The 17,967-nt window shown below is 39.0% G+C and overlaps 1 protein-coding gene across 1 annotated transcript; it reads right to left on the reverse strand.

Annotated features, from left to right (window-relative positions):
- Positions 1-2: 2 nt before the first annotated feature.
- On the reverse strand, positions 3-16,272 carry LOC100550328 (brefeldin A-inhibited guanine nucleotide-exchange protein 3-like). The gene is made up of 18 exons (XM_010707255.2): positions 16,161-16,272; positions 15,656-15,871; positions 15,292-15,402; positions 13,881-14,031; positions 13,097-13,411; positions 11,934-12,067; positions 10,528-10,673; positions 9,834-10,013; positions 9,021-9,165; positions 7,756-7,878; positions 7,367-7,470; positions 6,851-6,995; positions 4,447-4,575; positions 3,730-3,906; positions 3,060-3,174; positions 2,360-2,462; positions 1,633-1,764; positions 3-237 (listed from the first exon to the last, which is right to left on the reverse strand). Exons 1-18 carry the CDS (start codon positions 16,225-16,227, stop codon positions 103-105), a joined length of 2,628 nt encoding a protein of 875 aa, XP_010705557.1. The 5' UTR covers positions 16,228-16,272; the 3' UTR covers positions 3-102.
- Between the last annotated feature and the right edge of the window lie 1,695 nt (positions 16,273-17,967).

The following is a 17,967-nucleotide window of genomic DNA, read 5'->3' on the forward strand; positions in this document are numbered from 1 at the left end:
TTAGAGACCTGTAGAAAGGCACAGCCTCTGTTCCCATCTCTGCCAGCCTGACAATAATTTTACCTTGTTTTTAACAACATAGTGTTCTCCTGAGAAGATATTTTACCTTCTCTGGGTATGCCCATTTGGTTTCTTATCTGGTGGCAGGTCAATGACAAGCACACATGATTGGGCATGTTCAAACCCCTCCTTGTTGCTAGGGGTCTTTGGGGAGCACTGAGTCTCCAGCATGAAGACCTAGAAAATGACAAATTACATAAAACAATTAGGTTTAGCATGTCTAACGGGTCCATGGAGGGCCTGACAGCAGAATTTCATGAATTGTGAAAGATCTATTACAACTTTTTTTACAGTGATGAGAGGAAGCTACTACCTGTAAGTACCATGTATAGAAGACCTGCTTACACAGTTAGCCCATTCCTCCTTGAAAGGTTTGTTATTGGAAGGATAGTTTTCAGCCACAAGGAGGACAATGGACCTAATTTGTAGTTACTTGGGAGGAAAGTAGGAAACAACTCTCATTACTGTAGCTTTGTTTCATAGCTTAGTTGATGTGTCAAATCCTTGCTGAGAAGAACTCAGGCAATGCCTCTGAGGGGTGTCTCTTAGAGAAGCCTAACTGCTCCATTTCCTACTTAATGAGCTTTGCTTCTCTAGAAATTTACTTCTAAAACACTTTTTCTGTTCAAACAAAATCTGCCACTGCCATGTTGTTTGTGATCACCAATCCTGAACATCTGAGACATCTCAGATTTTCAAGCAGCATCAGGATATGATTAAGGATACGATTAAGTCAAAAATTGACACCAAACATCTGTTGGCTCTTTTAATCCAGCTGCTTACCCATGCAGAAATTGCCATATAATAACTGCAGGTCATTAAGTTTAGTTTGCTGTATTTTAAGGAACTTGTTTCATACAAACACTTTCTCAAAATGAACAACATTCACTGTAGACAAAAGAACCCTGAAAAGGTTTTCTCCCAAACTACTTAGCTGATTAGGAGTTAGTGATGATTTTTAAATCATTAGTTCAATGTTAGCATTACCTTCTAATTCTTAATAACTTTCTTCTCTCCAATCTATAGCCATGTACTTTTAGACACACAGGAAATGCATATTCCTCTTCAAGCTCTGATTTGAGGAGTTGAATAAACCTAGTTTTTCTAGTGTAATATCACAGTGTCTGTTCTAATTTATTTTTCTTGACTTTTGAATTTATCAGTCTTTAACAAAACAGTCAGAAATGCATATGATGTTCTAGATGAGTATTCATTGTGATGCTATTTCCCTTTCTCTGTCAGAAAGGTTTCCACTGATTTACGTTAGTATTGCCTTTTTTTTTTTAAAGCTATACTACATACCAGGGTTGTAATCCTGATCAAATGCCTATGCATCTACCCCCAGCCAAGCATTCTCCCTAATGCCCACATACAGGGTAAGTTTTAATGTTTTTGTTTCTAGTTTTCATTACTTTTTCTCACTACTACTGTTAGATACATGACAGCTTAGTGATGAGAAAGTCTCATTCAATTTGCTCATAGGGTTTGAGGACAGCTGTGCTAAAAATGTACTCAAAGAAAAGCCCCAAGTTTAAAGGCTTCTCCAACTTTCACTGAAATATCAGTCTCTACCTGTTGTGCCATGGCTCTGATTCTCCAATATTCAGCCTCAGCACTCGGCGAGAGGGAGGGGGCTGCCACCTTCACTTCACAGGCGTCTCCACTAAAGCTTTCAGAACCACTGTGGAAATAGCCCAATAGGTTCTATAGAGAAACACAACATCAGACTTTCACTGTGCGTTAAATTAAATCAGTGACTGTAGAACTGTTGAACTTGTTCATGTTTAATACAAAATTCGGAATGGGAGGGATCTCTCCCAGTACTATCAGTGGACCACCTGCTATTCAGTATTTGGTGTATTTGATGCGAATGCATTACGAGAACTTATATAGTAGTGAATTAAAGGGAATTTTTGTGGTGATTTGAAAAATAATCTATATGGAGCATGCAGCAACTGGAACAAGTAAACAACTTTGTTTTCTGTCTACTTTTAACCAATTCAGAAGAACTGGAACAAAAGGTAAGGATCTTCTGATTCCTTGCTAGTGGGGCAATTTAAAGTTAGTAACCACTGTTGTCTGTAACGTGCTTCAAAAAAGAAAAAAAAAAAGATTTGAGTCTCCATTGTTGATCCAATGCCTTTCATTGTGATTAAATTAATAAACAATGAAAACTAAAACATAATCTTGTTTTCCAGCCTCTGTATCCAAAACCTTGTTTGTGTGCATGCATGTGTGAGACAGCTTGTCAAAAGTTAGAGTATAATTAGTTTTGACTGTCAGCAAAAAGACAGTTTACCTTTACTGGCTCCAGAGTGGCAGAGAATGCATCCTGCAAGGCACAACATGCAAGCCTCCACATCTCTTCAGTAAAAACAGGTCCTGCTGTCACTAATACATACCTAAAAGTAGGCACACAGGAAAACATTACTGTAAGAAATAACTGAACAGTTCTCACCTGTAATGGGAGAAGGTGGAAAACTAAAGAAAAGATCCTTTTAGTAACTAGCTAATAATATTCAGTCTCCTAAGAATTAGTAGTTGTTATCCTGACCCATTTTTTTTTGGATATAACACTGAATTTCTGACTGCTTTTCCTTCAATTTTCCTCCTTAAACAATCATCTCTCCTGAAGAACTATATGTTCTGTAAGTATATAATGGAGTGTTTATTTTGACTGTGATTGCAATAAACTGAAGACTGTAAAGATAACCACTGCACTCAAAGACCTGTGAATTCCCATAGAAAGCCCCTTAATTATTTTTCCTAAGGATTAATTATTGACTAACTGTGTATATGTATTGTACATATTTTACAGGAATGACACACACAGCAATGTGCAAAACTATAGATTCTGAAGCAGACAAAACAGTTAAACTTTTTTTTTTTCTTAAAATGGAGATATATTGCAGACGACTTCTGATATGCTAGCCAACTTAGTCTGCCCACAAGTACCTTTTTTATTTTTTAATATACTAAAAGAGTGAAGAGATTGTTACCTGATACAAGAGCAGCCAACTCTGGAAATAATTTCTGTTGGTTCTGCTACACAGGCGACCAGCAACTTGAAAAGATCTTTTAGCATAGTATTGATCATATTTTCATAACCAATATCTGTAAGGAAAAGACACGGACTGGTTTTTATTTAGCATCATTGCCTTTGCCTTGCAATTAAAGACAGTCTTGATATGCTTTTTGCAATTCAGAAACTTTGCAAAACCAATTCTTTTTATGTAGATATCAGTAGAGTTCAGTTTTGAAACATGCAGTACACCCTATTGAAATGAGAACAGTCCTTTTGTGGTTAATGATTTAAAATGTGTAGACTTCAGTTGTACTAGAGAAATTGTTAGCTTCTGTTTCTGAATGTTATAATTCAAGATTGAAGTCTCGTTGTCTTCTTTTGGAAAGCGTAATGAACACTGTGATTTTTTAAATTTTGAAGTTAGCCCTTGTCTGAACAACAGCGTGGACTAAACAACTTCCACAAGTCTCTTTTCAAGTTATATTTTTTCTATTTGGTAATAAAAAAGAAAACAAATTCTTAACCCTCCTCCTCTTGTTTTACACTTGAGCAACCAAAAAAGCAAGGAAATCATCTCCCCAGGTAGCTATTCAGTAACATGCCATTAAACGACTGTCAGAAGATTTGATAGTGTTAGGACATACCTGAGTGTATGAAGTTTTGAATGTGCTCCACTACGAGTTCACAAGAAAGGCCAATGGCGTGCTTGAAATTAGCAGATGCCACATCCCAGTAAGAATGGTCACCATGGCTGCGATGGAGCCAAAGGGACATTGTAGGAAGAAGAAGATGTACAACTGCGTAAATGCCAAATCCTGGGCCTTAAAATAAACACAATGATGGTTGTACATTTTTGCTTACACAGCCTACATTCAAGATACGTTTCTTAATTCATTCCAAGCTTGAAGCCAGGGGAGATTCTAGAGAAGGCAGTTTCTGAAACTCTTTTTTATGGGTTAAGAGAAGGGTGCAGTTGTAGATTTCATTATGAGATTAGTTTTAGTTCTGAGTTCAGGAATGTTTACTCAACTGAGAATCTCCTGTGCTGCTCAGGAGGTCTATAGGACTGTATAATTTTATGAGTTTCCTGGACTTCAAGCAAATGTTTTCTGTAGCCAGGACACTGCCAGGGTACTGCACCTCTTTATTTGTGCATGCAGGACTTCAACATACTCCTACAACATGCCTTCTGTCACCATAGAACAATAGGTTAACTAACTGGAACCACAAATCCCATTCTGAGAAAATTCCATTTGAGCATGTCTGTGCAGCTCTGGCATGAAGAGTATTGCAGTTTATAGAGGTGGGTTAGTATTCTAGAAGGGACAAGCTCAGTAGCTCAGAGTTTATCCTTTAATTACCAGGTGTCTTGGCAACATCCCGCAGCAATTCAAAGAGCAGATCTAGAGTTGGAGGTTGGTGCTGGCGGGGACAGTTGGATATGGCAGTTGTTAATTCTTCCAGCAGAATAATCCAGACATTGATAAGGCCTACAAGTAAGAAAACAAACGTTAAAAATCAGTGTGACATTGCACTGACCACAGGTGGAACGTGCCCTCTGAAAGTGATGGAGACTAAGCAATTAAATAACTTAAAGGATCGTAAGTACTTTCTCATTTCACTGCTGTGGTATAATTGCAGAGGGCAATATCAGTTTTTGAAAAGATTGTCTCCTTTTCTTTCCCTTTAATTAAGTTTCATGTTTTGTCCCGCTCTTTCTCCTCCACATACCTTTTTCTGGTCTAAGTTTGCCATTCCCATTAGTCCAGTTCTTGTTTGTTTGTTTGTTTTTAATGTATTTTCAAGTCTTGATTGACAAGTTAGCCAATGAAAATTGAATCTTCTAGTTCTTTTCTTAAAAAGCACATAAAATGTAAAGTCCAGTAATGAAATGAATGTCCTCTGAAAGGTTTTACAAAAGGTGCAGATATGGTACATGTCCAAAGAAAATGCTCAGCCCCTTCTAAAGGCTTTGAATTGCCCCTACAAAAAGATTCAACTAGACTAGATGTGTTTTATTTACACCTTGAAATTTCAGCTGGAAAAATTAAAACTGTAAGAATGCACAGGAAATCCTGCAAGCAGTACAGTTGTATGTGAGCTACATAATCCTAAGAGATCTCACTAGTATTGCAAATTTGCCCAGAACGGTTTGTACCTGTTTTGTACAGAATTATTTAATTATCTTTCTAAGTAAGGAAACAGCACAACTCACTCAGCACTAAGTCTGGCTATCTTCAAATCTGGAAGAGCTAAAAACATTCTCTTTTAGCAACTTCTTGAATAATTTGGCATGGAATAAAAGACGCTATGAAAATACATTACACTACCCTAAGGCAAAGAAGGCTAAAACATTCTGCAAGATCTTTTAACTGACTTTTCATAGAATCACAGAATCGCCAAGGTTGGATAACACCTCCAAGACCATCCAAACCAACCATCCACCTACCACCGATACTTCCCCACTAAACCACATTCTTTAGTACAGCATCTAAATGTTTCTTAAACACCTCTGTGGACAGCCTGTTCCAGTACCTGACCACTCTTTTGAAGAAGAAATTTTTCCTAACAACGAACCTGAATCCCCCCTGATGCAACTTGAAGCCATTCCCTTCAGTCCTATCATTAGTTATATAAAATAATCCTTTCAGGGAGTTGTAGAGAGCTGTAAAGTCTCCCCTGAGCCTTCTCTTCTCCAGACTAAATGATTATAGTCTCCTCAGGTGCTCCTCATAAGGCTTGTGCTCCAGACCCTTCACCAGCTTTGCTGCCATTCTCTGGACACTTTCCAGGGCCTTGATGGACATCTTTCTTGAAGAGAAAGCTGGATTTAACTCTATTCACCACCACTCTCTGGGCCTGACCCTCCAGCCTGTTCTTTACCCAGCAGAGAGTGCCCAAGCCATGGGCTGCCAGCTTCTCTAGGAGAATACTGTGGGAGACAGTGTCAAAGGTTTTGCTGAAGTCTAGGTAGATGCTGTCAACAGCCCTTTTCTCAGGGACAACAGCACCCAGTGAGGCACTGCCTTCTGTTTTTATAAAGTCGGTTTATCTAATATTGTTCTAATACATTACCAGCTACTGCTTCAAGGGGCCAGCGTGGATTCAAAAGCACTATGTCTGCGTTTCTCTATTGCTTGGCTCCATGCACAGCTGGTTCCGGTGTTGTTCAAACACCTGGTTAATCCACAACCCACAAAAGCAACACAGATAACTAGGAGAATAATGTGCGTCGTTTTCCTGGAGGTCACAGCATTTCCTACGGATTTTAGTTTGTTTGATTCAACAGACCACAGCACTTACATTTGGAAACATATTTAAGTAAGTATTCTTTACCTTTGTAAACTTTAACTCAACACTGATAATTTTTCTGTGAAAGGAAGGGCTGTCAGCATCAACCTCAAAAGGTTTTCATTCCTTTACTGTAGCTGTCGTTCCAGAAAGTACTTTTGTGTTTGCTCTCAGACATATGTATTTGCTGTATTATAACAAGTTAAGTACCCTGATATTTAGTCATTTAATTACAATATTATTGCCTTCTCCCTTGACGCTGATTGCATTTTTCTCATACATGAGCTGTAGCTTTTAACATATAGAAATGGACAGGATCTGAACTCTAAGTTGTATGTGTATACAGACAACAGACACAATAAACTCTGTGAAGTTTTTCCCCTCCTTTTTGCTTTCAGCAGTTGGCAAAATTTACAGTGACATGTAAAAGAAACAATTGATTAATCCTACATTTCCTGCTTTCAGTGCACTTACCAGTGTCATCATCAAAGTCAGAAAGGATGCACTCAATACCATCCTCACTGCTGGCTGACTGCTCCTGCACTCTTCGGGGCATATTAATCAGCCGGCCACTGAGGAAAATAGGTTTCAAGGGCATTTTGTAGATTTTGGCTAACAACTAAAAAAAAAAAGAGAAGAAAAAATACATAAGAGAAATGTCACTATTTTAGCTCTGTTTTACAGTAATCCTGTAAAATAAGAATTTATGTCACTCTGGGTATGCTACTGTTAGGTTTTGAATGTTTTTTCCCCACATGCCCTTCAGTTCTGAGTGCTGTTACCTCCTCAGTTTTCCTGCTATTAGCTGGCTCACAACATATGAGGATCCTTCAGATTGCCAGTCTCTATCTGGCAGTGCGACCTCTTACCAACAGCCCTGTAGCAAATTCTGTTGTATTCATGCATATTACCTAACCAGTGATGCAAAGCCTCGAGGTCAGGACCGTCTCCTAGGCCATGTTAGTACCTGTGCAAGATTGTTCACTATACCTGAGAACATCTCCTGAGGTAATCAAGCGCGGGAAGGCACAAGTCTGTAGATGCTGATCCTGATCCTGGCACACAGTCACCCATCTCCTTACAATCTACTTCCCCTAGGGATGGGAAAGGCAGCATGGGAGGACAGGATGGGAGGGACAGAAGAGAAACAAACAGGATTAGCTTTGTTTTTCATGCACTTTGTTTTTCATTGATAGCGTTCAAAATGTTTCTGAAGTTCTCTTTTGATCATGTTTTTGTTTTTTTTTTAAAAGCATTTTGGACACTGCCTCTCTTTTCCCTACAATGTTCTGTATTACAAAGCAAGATTCTCATTTCTGGCAGAATCAAGTTTAACATACTGTAGGTTAATGAAATATAAAGAAAATAGAAGTATTTACCCAGTCCTTTCACAAACTTCATAAGGCACATAATATAACTGGTGGCGGCATTGGCAAAGACCTGGATGCTGTCAGTGTTTAGAAATGCTTCAAAGACATCGAACACTGGGGCCTGGCGTTTCCCTGTAGAAATAACAAGATGAGGACTTTTTTTCCCCATGCCCCATAAAGATGAATTTCCAACAGTTTCTCAACAATTTAACTGAATCTGTAGGATCAGTTCTGTTCTGGGAAGAGACAGAAATGCTCCAGTCATCTTAGAAGTAAAAACTAACATGCTTTCTCCTCTTTTGCTCCCAAGGCAACTTGCATAACCCTACGCTGAAAGTAATGCTGACTTCCTTCTTCACAACATCTATAAAAAATATCAGCTTACCAGTGCCCATATGGTAAGAGCAGGTACATGCACTCAGCAGTTGAGTAACATTTTTGTTTGGTGGAGCCTTAGTCCTAACTGTCAAGACAATACAGCAGTCACACTGAAAACTATTCTGACTCTTCTGATACAGTGACAAAATAGCTTTGTTTTTCCTACGTAACTAATCAGTCTTCAAAAGCTGTATACACTCACATTTTGTCACTGATCATAACAGATCTGAAAGACAAAATTTAGGAGGCAAGCCATATCCTTCATGCATGGCTTGTAACATTTATTAACCTGTAAATGTGACAAAAGGACAGATTAAAATTATTTGTCCTTACTGCCCAGCTTCCATACTAGCAATCATCTCTGAGAGAGACGTAGGATCAATTGTAAAGCAAATATGATTTGTAACAGCACTAGTAATTAGAATCCCTGTGATCGAGTGCTTGGACAAGTACCTGCCTGGAGTATCTCACCAACTGACTTTGATGTGTAAGAGCAGGAGGTTTCACATGGTAAGAAAGACAGTCGACATGAGAGGCGGTGACTGTATGCAGTCACTGCAGCAAGGCAGTGACAAGAACTCAACTATGCTCAGCACTCACAAACTATCATTTTGCTCAAAAATATTCAAGTAGGTTTGAAGCATTTTTTTCTTATTCTACTCATCTGCCAGAACTGAAAGGATAAAAAGGAAATTATGCTCATTTTCACTCCCAACCTAGTAAATCAGATACGTTAGTACAGTCTTAGAGTATTACAGTGCCAATGTGAGTTATAGTGTTTCAGAGCATCTATTCAGGTCAGGCATTTAAAATGTTCTGAGTTATTTCTTGAGACCTCAAGGAATTAGATTGGAAAACAAAAGAACACACAAAACAGTCAGTGCTTAAGTCCTTACCCATAGAGTATTCTCCTACAAGGTACTCTTTAACCTCTGACTTATTGCCGCTGTGAACTGTTTCCAGGGCACTGAACAGGGGTCTCCATCCTGACTGGATCTGGGTAGAACACATTTCCACCAACTCTCCTATGGAGGTGACCACCTGCAAACAGTGTAGGAAAGGCTCAAAGAATAAAACCAGAACTGATACAAAGCTGGACCTGCAGAAGGAATGAGGAAGGCTTTAAACACGTTTCTAGATATACTCTTTTATCTGGATTTCAAAATCTAGGCTTTTTTTTTGTTAGATAATTTAATTAAATCGCTTTAAAACCAGATGCACTTCTTCTAAAGAGCTAGGCTAAGCAATAAACAGGTAAGTGGACAGGGGCAGAGTTCTGAAAACACAGTGCTTCTGCATTGTACAACATTATTCTCTAGAGGTACTGTTCTAATACCTGGTGTGCTAGAATCTTGGGAAATATAACAATAATTTGGTAGGTTCAAGCATCACATTTGGGTCTGCTTCTGAGGGAAGACCTGACTGTGGAATAGGGTCACACATATATAATTTACAACTGCTTTACGGAAGAAAAATAGTAAGCTGCACTGAACAACAACATGTCAAGGCTCCTTTGAAGTACAGAAGGATATCTGTATGCTACCATAATGCTGATTTAGGTAGGCAGGGCCCTCCTGAATTCCTGAAGATAACTGAGGGACACCATTTGAAGGGCATTTGGGAAATATTCAAGTGGATCAAGTGCGCTGACCATCCTTCTTATGGGCATGGTAGGTCAGATACAGACACCCTAGTCAGGGCTGACTTGCCTGGTCTTGCACATCCTCATCACACAGCTCCAGCTGCATGATACGCTCAAAGGGGCGGAAAAGTGACTCATTAAAATGAAAATGAGAAGGCTCATTCCAGTCCGTCAGCACTTCGGTAAGGATGTCATGGATGAAGGAGACAGCCTTCCGAGACACATGCCTCTCCTTGTGACAGGCAGCCTGCAGGCAGAGGAAGAGTGTAAGACTTCGCCCAACCACAAAAGCACTTCATGATGCTGAACTCTTGAGAGCTTCATCATGACTGTAACTAGGGAGCCCATTGCCAAGAAAATGGGAAAGTACTGCTATGGAATTGGGTGACTGAGACTATGAGCTGCTTGGGGTCTCACAGATGCCTAAAGATTTGATGAAAATTGAAGGAGCAGACAGCTAAAAATAAACTAAAGAATAAACCCCACAGAACAGATCTCATGTTAAGTACTACCTTTTGTTGCTACCAGGCGACCAATTTTCCCTTTTAAAGGTTTTTTATCAAATATGATGTATATACATAAAAGTGGCATTTGATCATGCTTATATTTGGCCATTTATGGAAGTTAAAAGTGAAGAGAACAGATCAAATAGGACATAATATTAAGGGCTGTTACATATTTCAAGAAGACCATTATGCCTTCTTCAGCTGTTTCAGCTTTGCCATCCCTCGCACACATTCCCATTTTCTGCCCAATCCTACCTCCACCAGGTGAGGTGCCACCAGGCTCCAGCAGCGCATGAGGTGGAGCAGTGGGCGGGATTTACTCCTCACAATTCTGAGCATGGCATCACCAAGTCGGAACAAGTGAAGTGCACTTCTCCTGTCCTGGGTGGATTTTACTTCTCCTACGGGGGAGTAAAACAAAATAGAAGCATAAACAAAAAGCTGCTCCTTCATCTCTGGATGTCTAAAGAGAAATGTAAATCAGGTTTGAAATTTATAATACTCAGCCAGAAAGAAATCAGTAAAACACAGCTTATACCTGGGTAGGTAAAAGAACAGGAGATAGACCCAAGCTTTATGAACAATGCAATAAAAACACTTCATTTTTCTTTGAATGAAGATTTTTTGGGAACATTTTTAAAACATAAGGACTAGGAAAATAATGCATTATAATTCAATTATGATATCCAGTATGGATAAGAGCAGACAAGTTAAGCAAGAAGGTAAACAATTGATACTGAGAGCCAAAATACCAGTTGTAAAAACATTTGGTGACATCTACAGGAAAGAATATAGACTGCAGATTATTTTGCCTTGCTTTGTCTTTTGTACTTATTACTACACAATTGGTAAGAAGCAGAGAATTTGAGAAAAGGATCATGTGTTCTACAGCCACTAATACTTTTACTTCCTACTGGAAACAACTCATCTTCCTTTCCTCTTACAATATTTGAAAATACACTTCATTGTCTCATTAGAATATGCTATTTTAAAATATGATATGCCACTTTCAATGTAAAAATATATATCCAATTAATTGCCCTATCTTAATGTAAATATAATTATTACTAGCTACTGTTTACTTACTTCTACATATAATGCCATACCTTTTTTTATTAAAAAAAAAAAAAGCGATTGGAGACAAGGAGGAACCAAAAAAAAAAAATTACTAATTTTTATACTGAGATAATGTTAAGTAGCACCTCAGGGAAAGGAGAAACCAATTAAGTTGGTTTTCATGTCTGCCACAGGACAGACGACTTTTTACAGGTTTTGTACTGTAAGGTATATGCTTCATTTCGCTGGGAAGAGTAAGCAGACAACTCCCACTGCTGAATTTTTCATTTCTCAATCGCATGCTTCATTTGTTATCACTCATTTTATGAACGCTTCTAAGCAAATGTCCTTTGAAATGTCTCACAGCAGGGGTAGATGTGGCCCTTGTCTAAAAAAAGTTTTCCATCTTTTCTAAAGACTTTGCAGTACTCCTACAGAAAGATCTTATTAGAATAAATATTGTTTTCTTTATACCCTGAAATTTAAGTGGAAAAATTAAAATCTTAATACAAAGCTAATCTTGCAAGCAGTACAGTTGTATGTGAGACAAAGAAATCTGTGTGTTTGTTTTTTTTTTTTTCTTTTTTCTTTTCTTTTTCTTCTACCTGGCATTGCTAGGGAGTAATCAACTGTATCTGTGACAGAATGGAAAAGTTGGGCCTGAGAAGCCTTCTTGAGCTGGTAAAGGAAGCCTGCCAGTGCCATCAAATTTAACTTATCAGCAGCATCTTCAAAGAGCCTGCAAATAAAAGAATAGAAATCAACTGAAAAATTCATGATATGGAGACTTAAATGTGTTTGCAAGAGGAAAACCTTTACATGTACATAACTGCTGTGCGTTGCCTCTGGCAACACACACAGGAAGACCTTGATCCAGAAATATTATTAATTGGAGGGTGGTAGAGTGTTGTAGGACCAAACAGAACCCTTCCAAGATACAAATGCAGTACTGTAACAAAAAGGCACTTTTTCAAGGAATCACCAGTGCCCCTTAAGTGTATCTTAATCGCATAAACAGTTCATAAACAATAATTACAAAAACTAATATGCTCAGCTCTCCCAACTTACATCAGAGCTTCACTGATCATAGCAGTTTGCTCCATCTGAAAAGGCCCTTAACATGACAAAGAAATGAATTTAAGTCTTAGATCTAAAGCTGCTGTATCTGAATTGCTATGTAGGAATATAAACAAGAGCCGTTATTTTCAATTGTAATGAGCTCTTAAGATTTAAGAGATAAACCTGTACCCTTAAAATTTTGCACAGATTGGAGGCAAGTTTCTGCAGAATCACAAAAAAATTTCACATGGTACAGCCAGAAGTTAACACAATCATGATTCCCTGATTCTGCTTTTCATGAAAAACTTTCTGTTGTTCTGACAGTAGGAACTGCTTTCCAACTGACACTGGTCTTGTGACTCAGTCCCATCCTGTCAAGGCACGACACATATTTTTTTTGGTCTGCTTTAATGAGCAAACAAAATAGATTAATTTACATGCAAGCAATAAAACTACCACTCCTAGGATGCATCTGATTCACAGGTGGATTCAGACACACCCAGCCCAGCGCTTCCAAAAAGCAGGGCAAGTATAGCAAAGGTGCAGAAAACCAAGTCTTTTAAGAGCTGCTGGCTGTGATATGTAGCTCCCTTGTGAAGCTCAACTGAAGCAAGTGGCTGCAATAGATGTAAAGATCAGGGCCCACTGCATCACAGAAAGGTCTATGTTGGTCTTGTTTTAGGAGCAGAGAATCTAGTGACACTTTTACCTGTCTGCTTGTGTGGAGAGTGTGAGAACAGCCTTAGCAGCACTGGTCCCACACAGCAGGCTGCCTCCACGGAAGTCAAAAGCTCTGCCTTTACTGCTCTCCTTGACAAGTTCCTGGATGGAAACTGGCTGAATGACAGGATTACTGCTGAGGGTGGTCTCCTGCTCAGGGGTCTGTTCTTGAGAAGCCTCTCCCAGCTCAGTGTCTGAGTGTGGGCCTCCAGGTGCCTGCTGTGACTGGGTAATGGTAAGGCAGGGCTGGGAGGTGCCATCACTGAAATGGGTGTGCTCCAGAGTGCTGATGTACTCACACACCCTGAGAACAGAAGGAAAAGAAGGATTAATGCCACGGAACAACAGCTCTTGTGTCCCTAAATCCAAGGGCTCACTGAAAAAATGCTTGAATCTCTACTTAAGTCAGAAGCATAGTGTAAGCAAAACTCTCAGACACATCACGGATAGTCTGTCATCTTACATCCCTTGGCCTCCCATGTCCTCATATAGCAAACAGTCTAGCTGAGGAACTTGAATGGCCATTTAGTTTTCAGGATCTGACAGAGTCTTCTGACAACACTGAATTTTCTAAGCATTGATTTTGTCTCCAAACAGATGTGGAAAGAAGTGATTTTTCTCTTACAGATATTTAATTCAGATTAATTACAGTTAATTCACTCTGTTACTGGCTATGGAGAAGACTCCCAGAGTATGTAAAGTCCTTTTTTCAGACTGGTACTTCATGGCAAGATATTGTAAATTATGTTTCTTTTGGGAAAGCTGCTAAGTACCTGAACACATGAGGCCAGCAGTCTTGATTGTGGCTTCCCATCTCCAGGCCCACATTTAGGACTGCATCCATACACAAAACATGAGCAGTGTGTAGGCAGACACCCTGCACTTTTCCCATCTGCTCCAGTTTCTGCTCCACTTTCTGTTTCACTGCAGCACAAAAAACAAAAAGAACACTGCCATCTTCAGCTTTTAAACAAACATCTGCTTTTTCATATCGTGGTAATAAAGGTATACAGCCTGAAAGCTACAAAAGAAGTTTGAATTTAGATAAAAAACAAACTACAGAATCTCATTTTTTCCACATAAACATAAGGCAGTTTTAAAATGAAAATCCCTTTGGATTGATTTTATGAAAAATCAGTCTGAGATTGACACCCTCTAGCCTCAAATTCACATCTTATTGCCCACAGAACATTGCCAGCTTGGTTTCTATTCTGTGCTGGCTGGATTTTTATTTATTTATTTTTTTACTAAAATCTCTTTTCCAATAGAAAAAAGGGTTTACGGATTTCACATTATTTCCATATAAAAGTCCCAACAAAGAGCATTTGATAATGGATACTCTTGTAAAAGCAAAACTAATCCTATTCTGAACTACAAGCATTTGGATTTCTTTTTCATGAAAATCTCCAAAAAGATTAGTTTTCATGCTGCTCTGAAACAAATTCTGAAACTTTCCAACTTCCATAAAACAGGTCTGTTGGCCTCTGGCCACTACTACTACCTCTTTTTTGCTTCTATGCAGCCTGGCCAACTCAATTCAGTTATATTGAGCGGAGTGGTTAAAAGATAGTTTACCCTCAGACCTCAGGTTTGTTTTCTCTGCTGAGACACTGAAATAAGTGCCAAGTTAGATCATCAGTGCAACTGTATACTTTGTTATGGGTTTCTTGTCATTAGAAATCAGATGTTACCTGATCTCCAACCAGCCAAAGACCCTATTGACTTTCACCGCGTGAGGAACTTCTGCACAGGGGTGCAAAACATTTTAGCTGCTATACCTTTTCTTTAATTACCATTCCAACTTCCTTTAACATGATTCAAAACAAGTCAGGTTCAGTTTATGTTCTCACACAACACAGCAACAAAATACTGTTTTTCCGATGCCCTCTCATTGTAAAAGTGTCACAAAACTTGGGAAGTGCACATTAAAAAAACCCAAAAAGCAGTTAACCTTACTTGCTGCTTAGCTGATTTCAGTTCCATATAAATTACAATTAACGTGACATATTAAGAACCTACAACAGCAAGACCTTTATTGAAACCTCTAGACTTACTTCCCATATATCTATAAAAAAATAATGGTGACATCCCTCTCTGTCGTTCTTTTGTGTATAGCAAAGTACCTTCCAGCTGCATCTCTACAAACAATATGAGATAAGGTAGATCATTTAATCACATTGTTACCTTGAGCTATAGCATCACTGGGCTCTTGGATTTCTTTTTCCTCTTTCTCTTCTTGGACACAGGATGCAGCAGCCATTTGGGCAAGAGCAGATGCACAGTTAGCAGCAACTCCTGTAAACAAACAGCAGAATGTTTAACTAGCTTTTCCTCTTAACCCCAAACAATCTGAATGACAGGTTGAGTCAAGTCAAAATGGATGCATGTCTATGTTGTAGGTAAGATGGGTTCTATGGGAAGTTCTACAGGTTCCTTGATCATCCCAGACTAGAAAAGAATACTGCTTTCTCTTCCAAATTCATGTAGAATAATAGAGTTATCGTCCTATTTTGCGAGTGTGCCACGACAACATAAAACACAGCAGTACCTAGGGCACAGCTCAGGCGGGCTGCCCTCCTCAGTCCATCCAGGCTCAAACATATGGAGTCCTTCTCCTTTTGGTTCTGTTCTTTGGCTCCTTCTGCTCCCAAGATGAATGCCAGCCCCTTGGAGCTGCCTGCCATGCGACCAGTCAGCGGTGTGGATAATGTGTCAATCAAGTTCTTCCAACAGCCAATTAAGAGGTATCGGGCAAAAGCAACTCCTGGAGTGAGAAATACGTTACTATCACTGCTGGAAAATGACATAACAGCATCTCTATTATCAACAGTTAAAAAATGCAAAAAAAGAAGTCATAAATGTCCCCTGCATACTGGACTTCACGGTGTAATAAAGGTATACAGCCTGAAAGCTACAAAAGAAGTTCATATGCAGGATACACTGATACACTTCCTTCAAATCTTAAACTGCTGTTCTTAAACCCAAGTGTGTTCATGGTATAGAACAATTCACCATTGGTAGATACACTTGTGCTTACAATATATTCTCAATACCTGCAACAACAGAATCATCTGTCTTCTGATTCTGGGAAAGAGGAGATTGAGCTGAAGCAGATGCCATCAACTGGCCACCAACCGTACTGCTTCCCAAGCCATCGATGTCTGACAGAATATTAAAGAAAACAACAGATTACTTACTACTCAACAAACAGATGGCAAAAAAAAAAAGTATCTCTTACTGGCTCCATGTTCAAGCAGGTTTTAGTCCCTGATTTCTCACGTATGCTTTTTAGATTCTCTTTTCTGGCAGCCTGGTGAAGCCTTGGTATAAACATAAGCTGTGGCACTTTATATGCTTTGTCTGGTATCACCAGCTTTTTCCTCATAGAGTGGAAATACCCCTACTCCCAAGAGCTCCCTGAAATTACACAGTCAGTGGAAATTCTGGTAAAGATTACATGGTATTTCTTATAGTTTTGGACCTCCTGCACACTTATGCACAATCTCTGCATTTCTGAGTATTTCCTTTCAATCTTGCTAAATCTTGTAACGGGGTGTTCCCATATCTCACAGTCCCCCCGACACACTGGGATTCTGTTTTCTAAATGGAATTGTTAGTGGGTTAGACCCACATGTTCAATGTCAACATTTACTCCAACAGAAGACTAGTTTGCAACATAGAGTTTAATATTAAGGACACTGGCCTGACTTGCTTCCTAGAAGCCCGGCTGTCTCTTTTTCACATGGCTATTATTTTTCCAAAAGTGTTTATTTCAGCTTCCCAACTGATCACTCATCATACAATATTAAAAGGAAACGCTGGTCTCAACACAGTCAGCAAAAACCTCTCAGAACACTGCTCTCTGATTACTAGCTAATGGCTCAGCTGAAGCAGTGTTCTCCATACGTACACTGTTCTAGTTACTTCTTTGCAATCATATAGTATGTACATTCAGAAAGACAGTGTATTTTATACCACCATAGTATCATAGGCATCCTGTTGCCTTTCAGCAGATCATATATTTTTTTTCTCTCAAATGAAGCTAAGGATTGTTTTTCAGTACTTGTTAGAGATGCTCTGGGTTTTCAGCTTCTCACTATTGCCATTTGGCATATCCCTAGCATAGCACAAATCTGAACCAAAGGGGGAAAAATCTGTGGAAAGCTTCCAGGACCAGAATCCACTATTTATATTTGTTTGTACCAAAGGCATAAGGAAATGGCTTTGCTATGACATCAAGAAAACAGCAGTCTTACTACTCATCATTAAGAGGTACCAAACCTGCTGTAACTGAAGTTGAGAGGATTAAAATATGCTCTGGTTCAGTACACAAATCTACCCTTCCCATTCCCACCACACTGTCAGGAGTCAAACATTCTTCTATATTCATTTGGCCAGAATATGCAAAACTCTCCTTTATGCATACACTTAAATGTATCCTTGGACAGATTTTTAAAATTTCAACTTTATGAAGCACAGTGGTACTGCTAAAGTCATCCTATGGAAACAGAAAGCTGCAGATCACATTTTCATGTTGTATAAACTGAAGTAGTTCAGAGAAGTTCAGTGAGTGACCTAGCTTATAACTGAATGGAGAGCCTAGCAGCTGTGCGATTCAGGTATATTCATTATATACATCAGGGTCCAGATTAGAAGTCATTTAAACAAACATAATATATTTTCTAAAGGTAACCAAAATTCACATGATTTTACACATGCCTAAATAATAGGCATATCAGTAGGATACTGAGTCCAGTAGCATTTAAAGAAGTGTATTTCTTCCTTACAACTCCTGAAGTCTATCAGTACCTCCTGAAGCAAAAGGCAGCCACCTTTCAGAGAAAATAAGTGCTTTTTTTT

This window comes from Meleagris gallopavo, chromosome 2 (genome assembly GCF_000146605.3).
Source record: "Meleagris gallopavo isolate NT-WF06-2002-E0010 breed Aviagen turkey brand Nicholas breeding stock chromosome 2, Turkey_5.1, whole genome shotgun sequence".
NCBI lineage: Eukaryota > Metazoa > Chordata > Aves > Galliformes > Phasianidae > Meleagris > Meleagris gallopavo.

What these genes read in the sequence shown, in the direction of transcription:
- LOC100550328 (XM_010707255.2), bottom strand. Translation starts at nt 16,227, where the DNA reads ATGGCATCTGCTTCAGCTCAATCTCCTCTTTCCCAGAATCAGAAGACA. An exon ending in TGTAGGAGAATACTCTATGG is followed by an intron (nt 7,879 to 9,020) that starts GTAAGGACTTAA and finishes TTATTTCTACAG; the next exon opens with GGAAACGCCAGGCCCCAGTG. An exon ending in TGACTTTGATGATGACACTG is followed by an intron (nt 4,576 to 6,850) that starts GTAAGTGCACTG and finishes TCTTACTTGTAG; the next exon opens with GCCTTATCAATGTCTGGATT.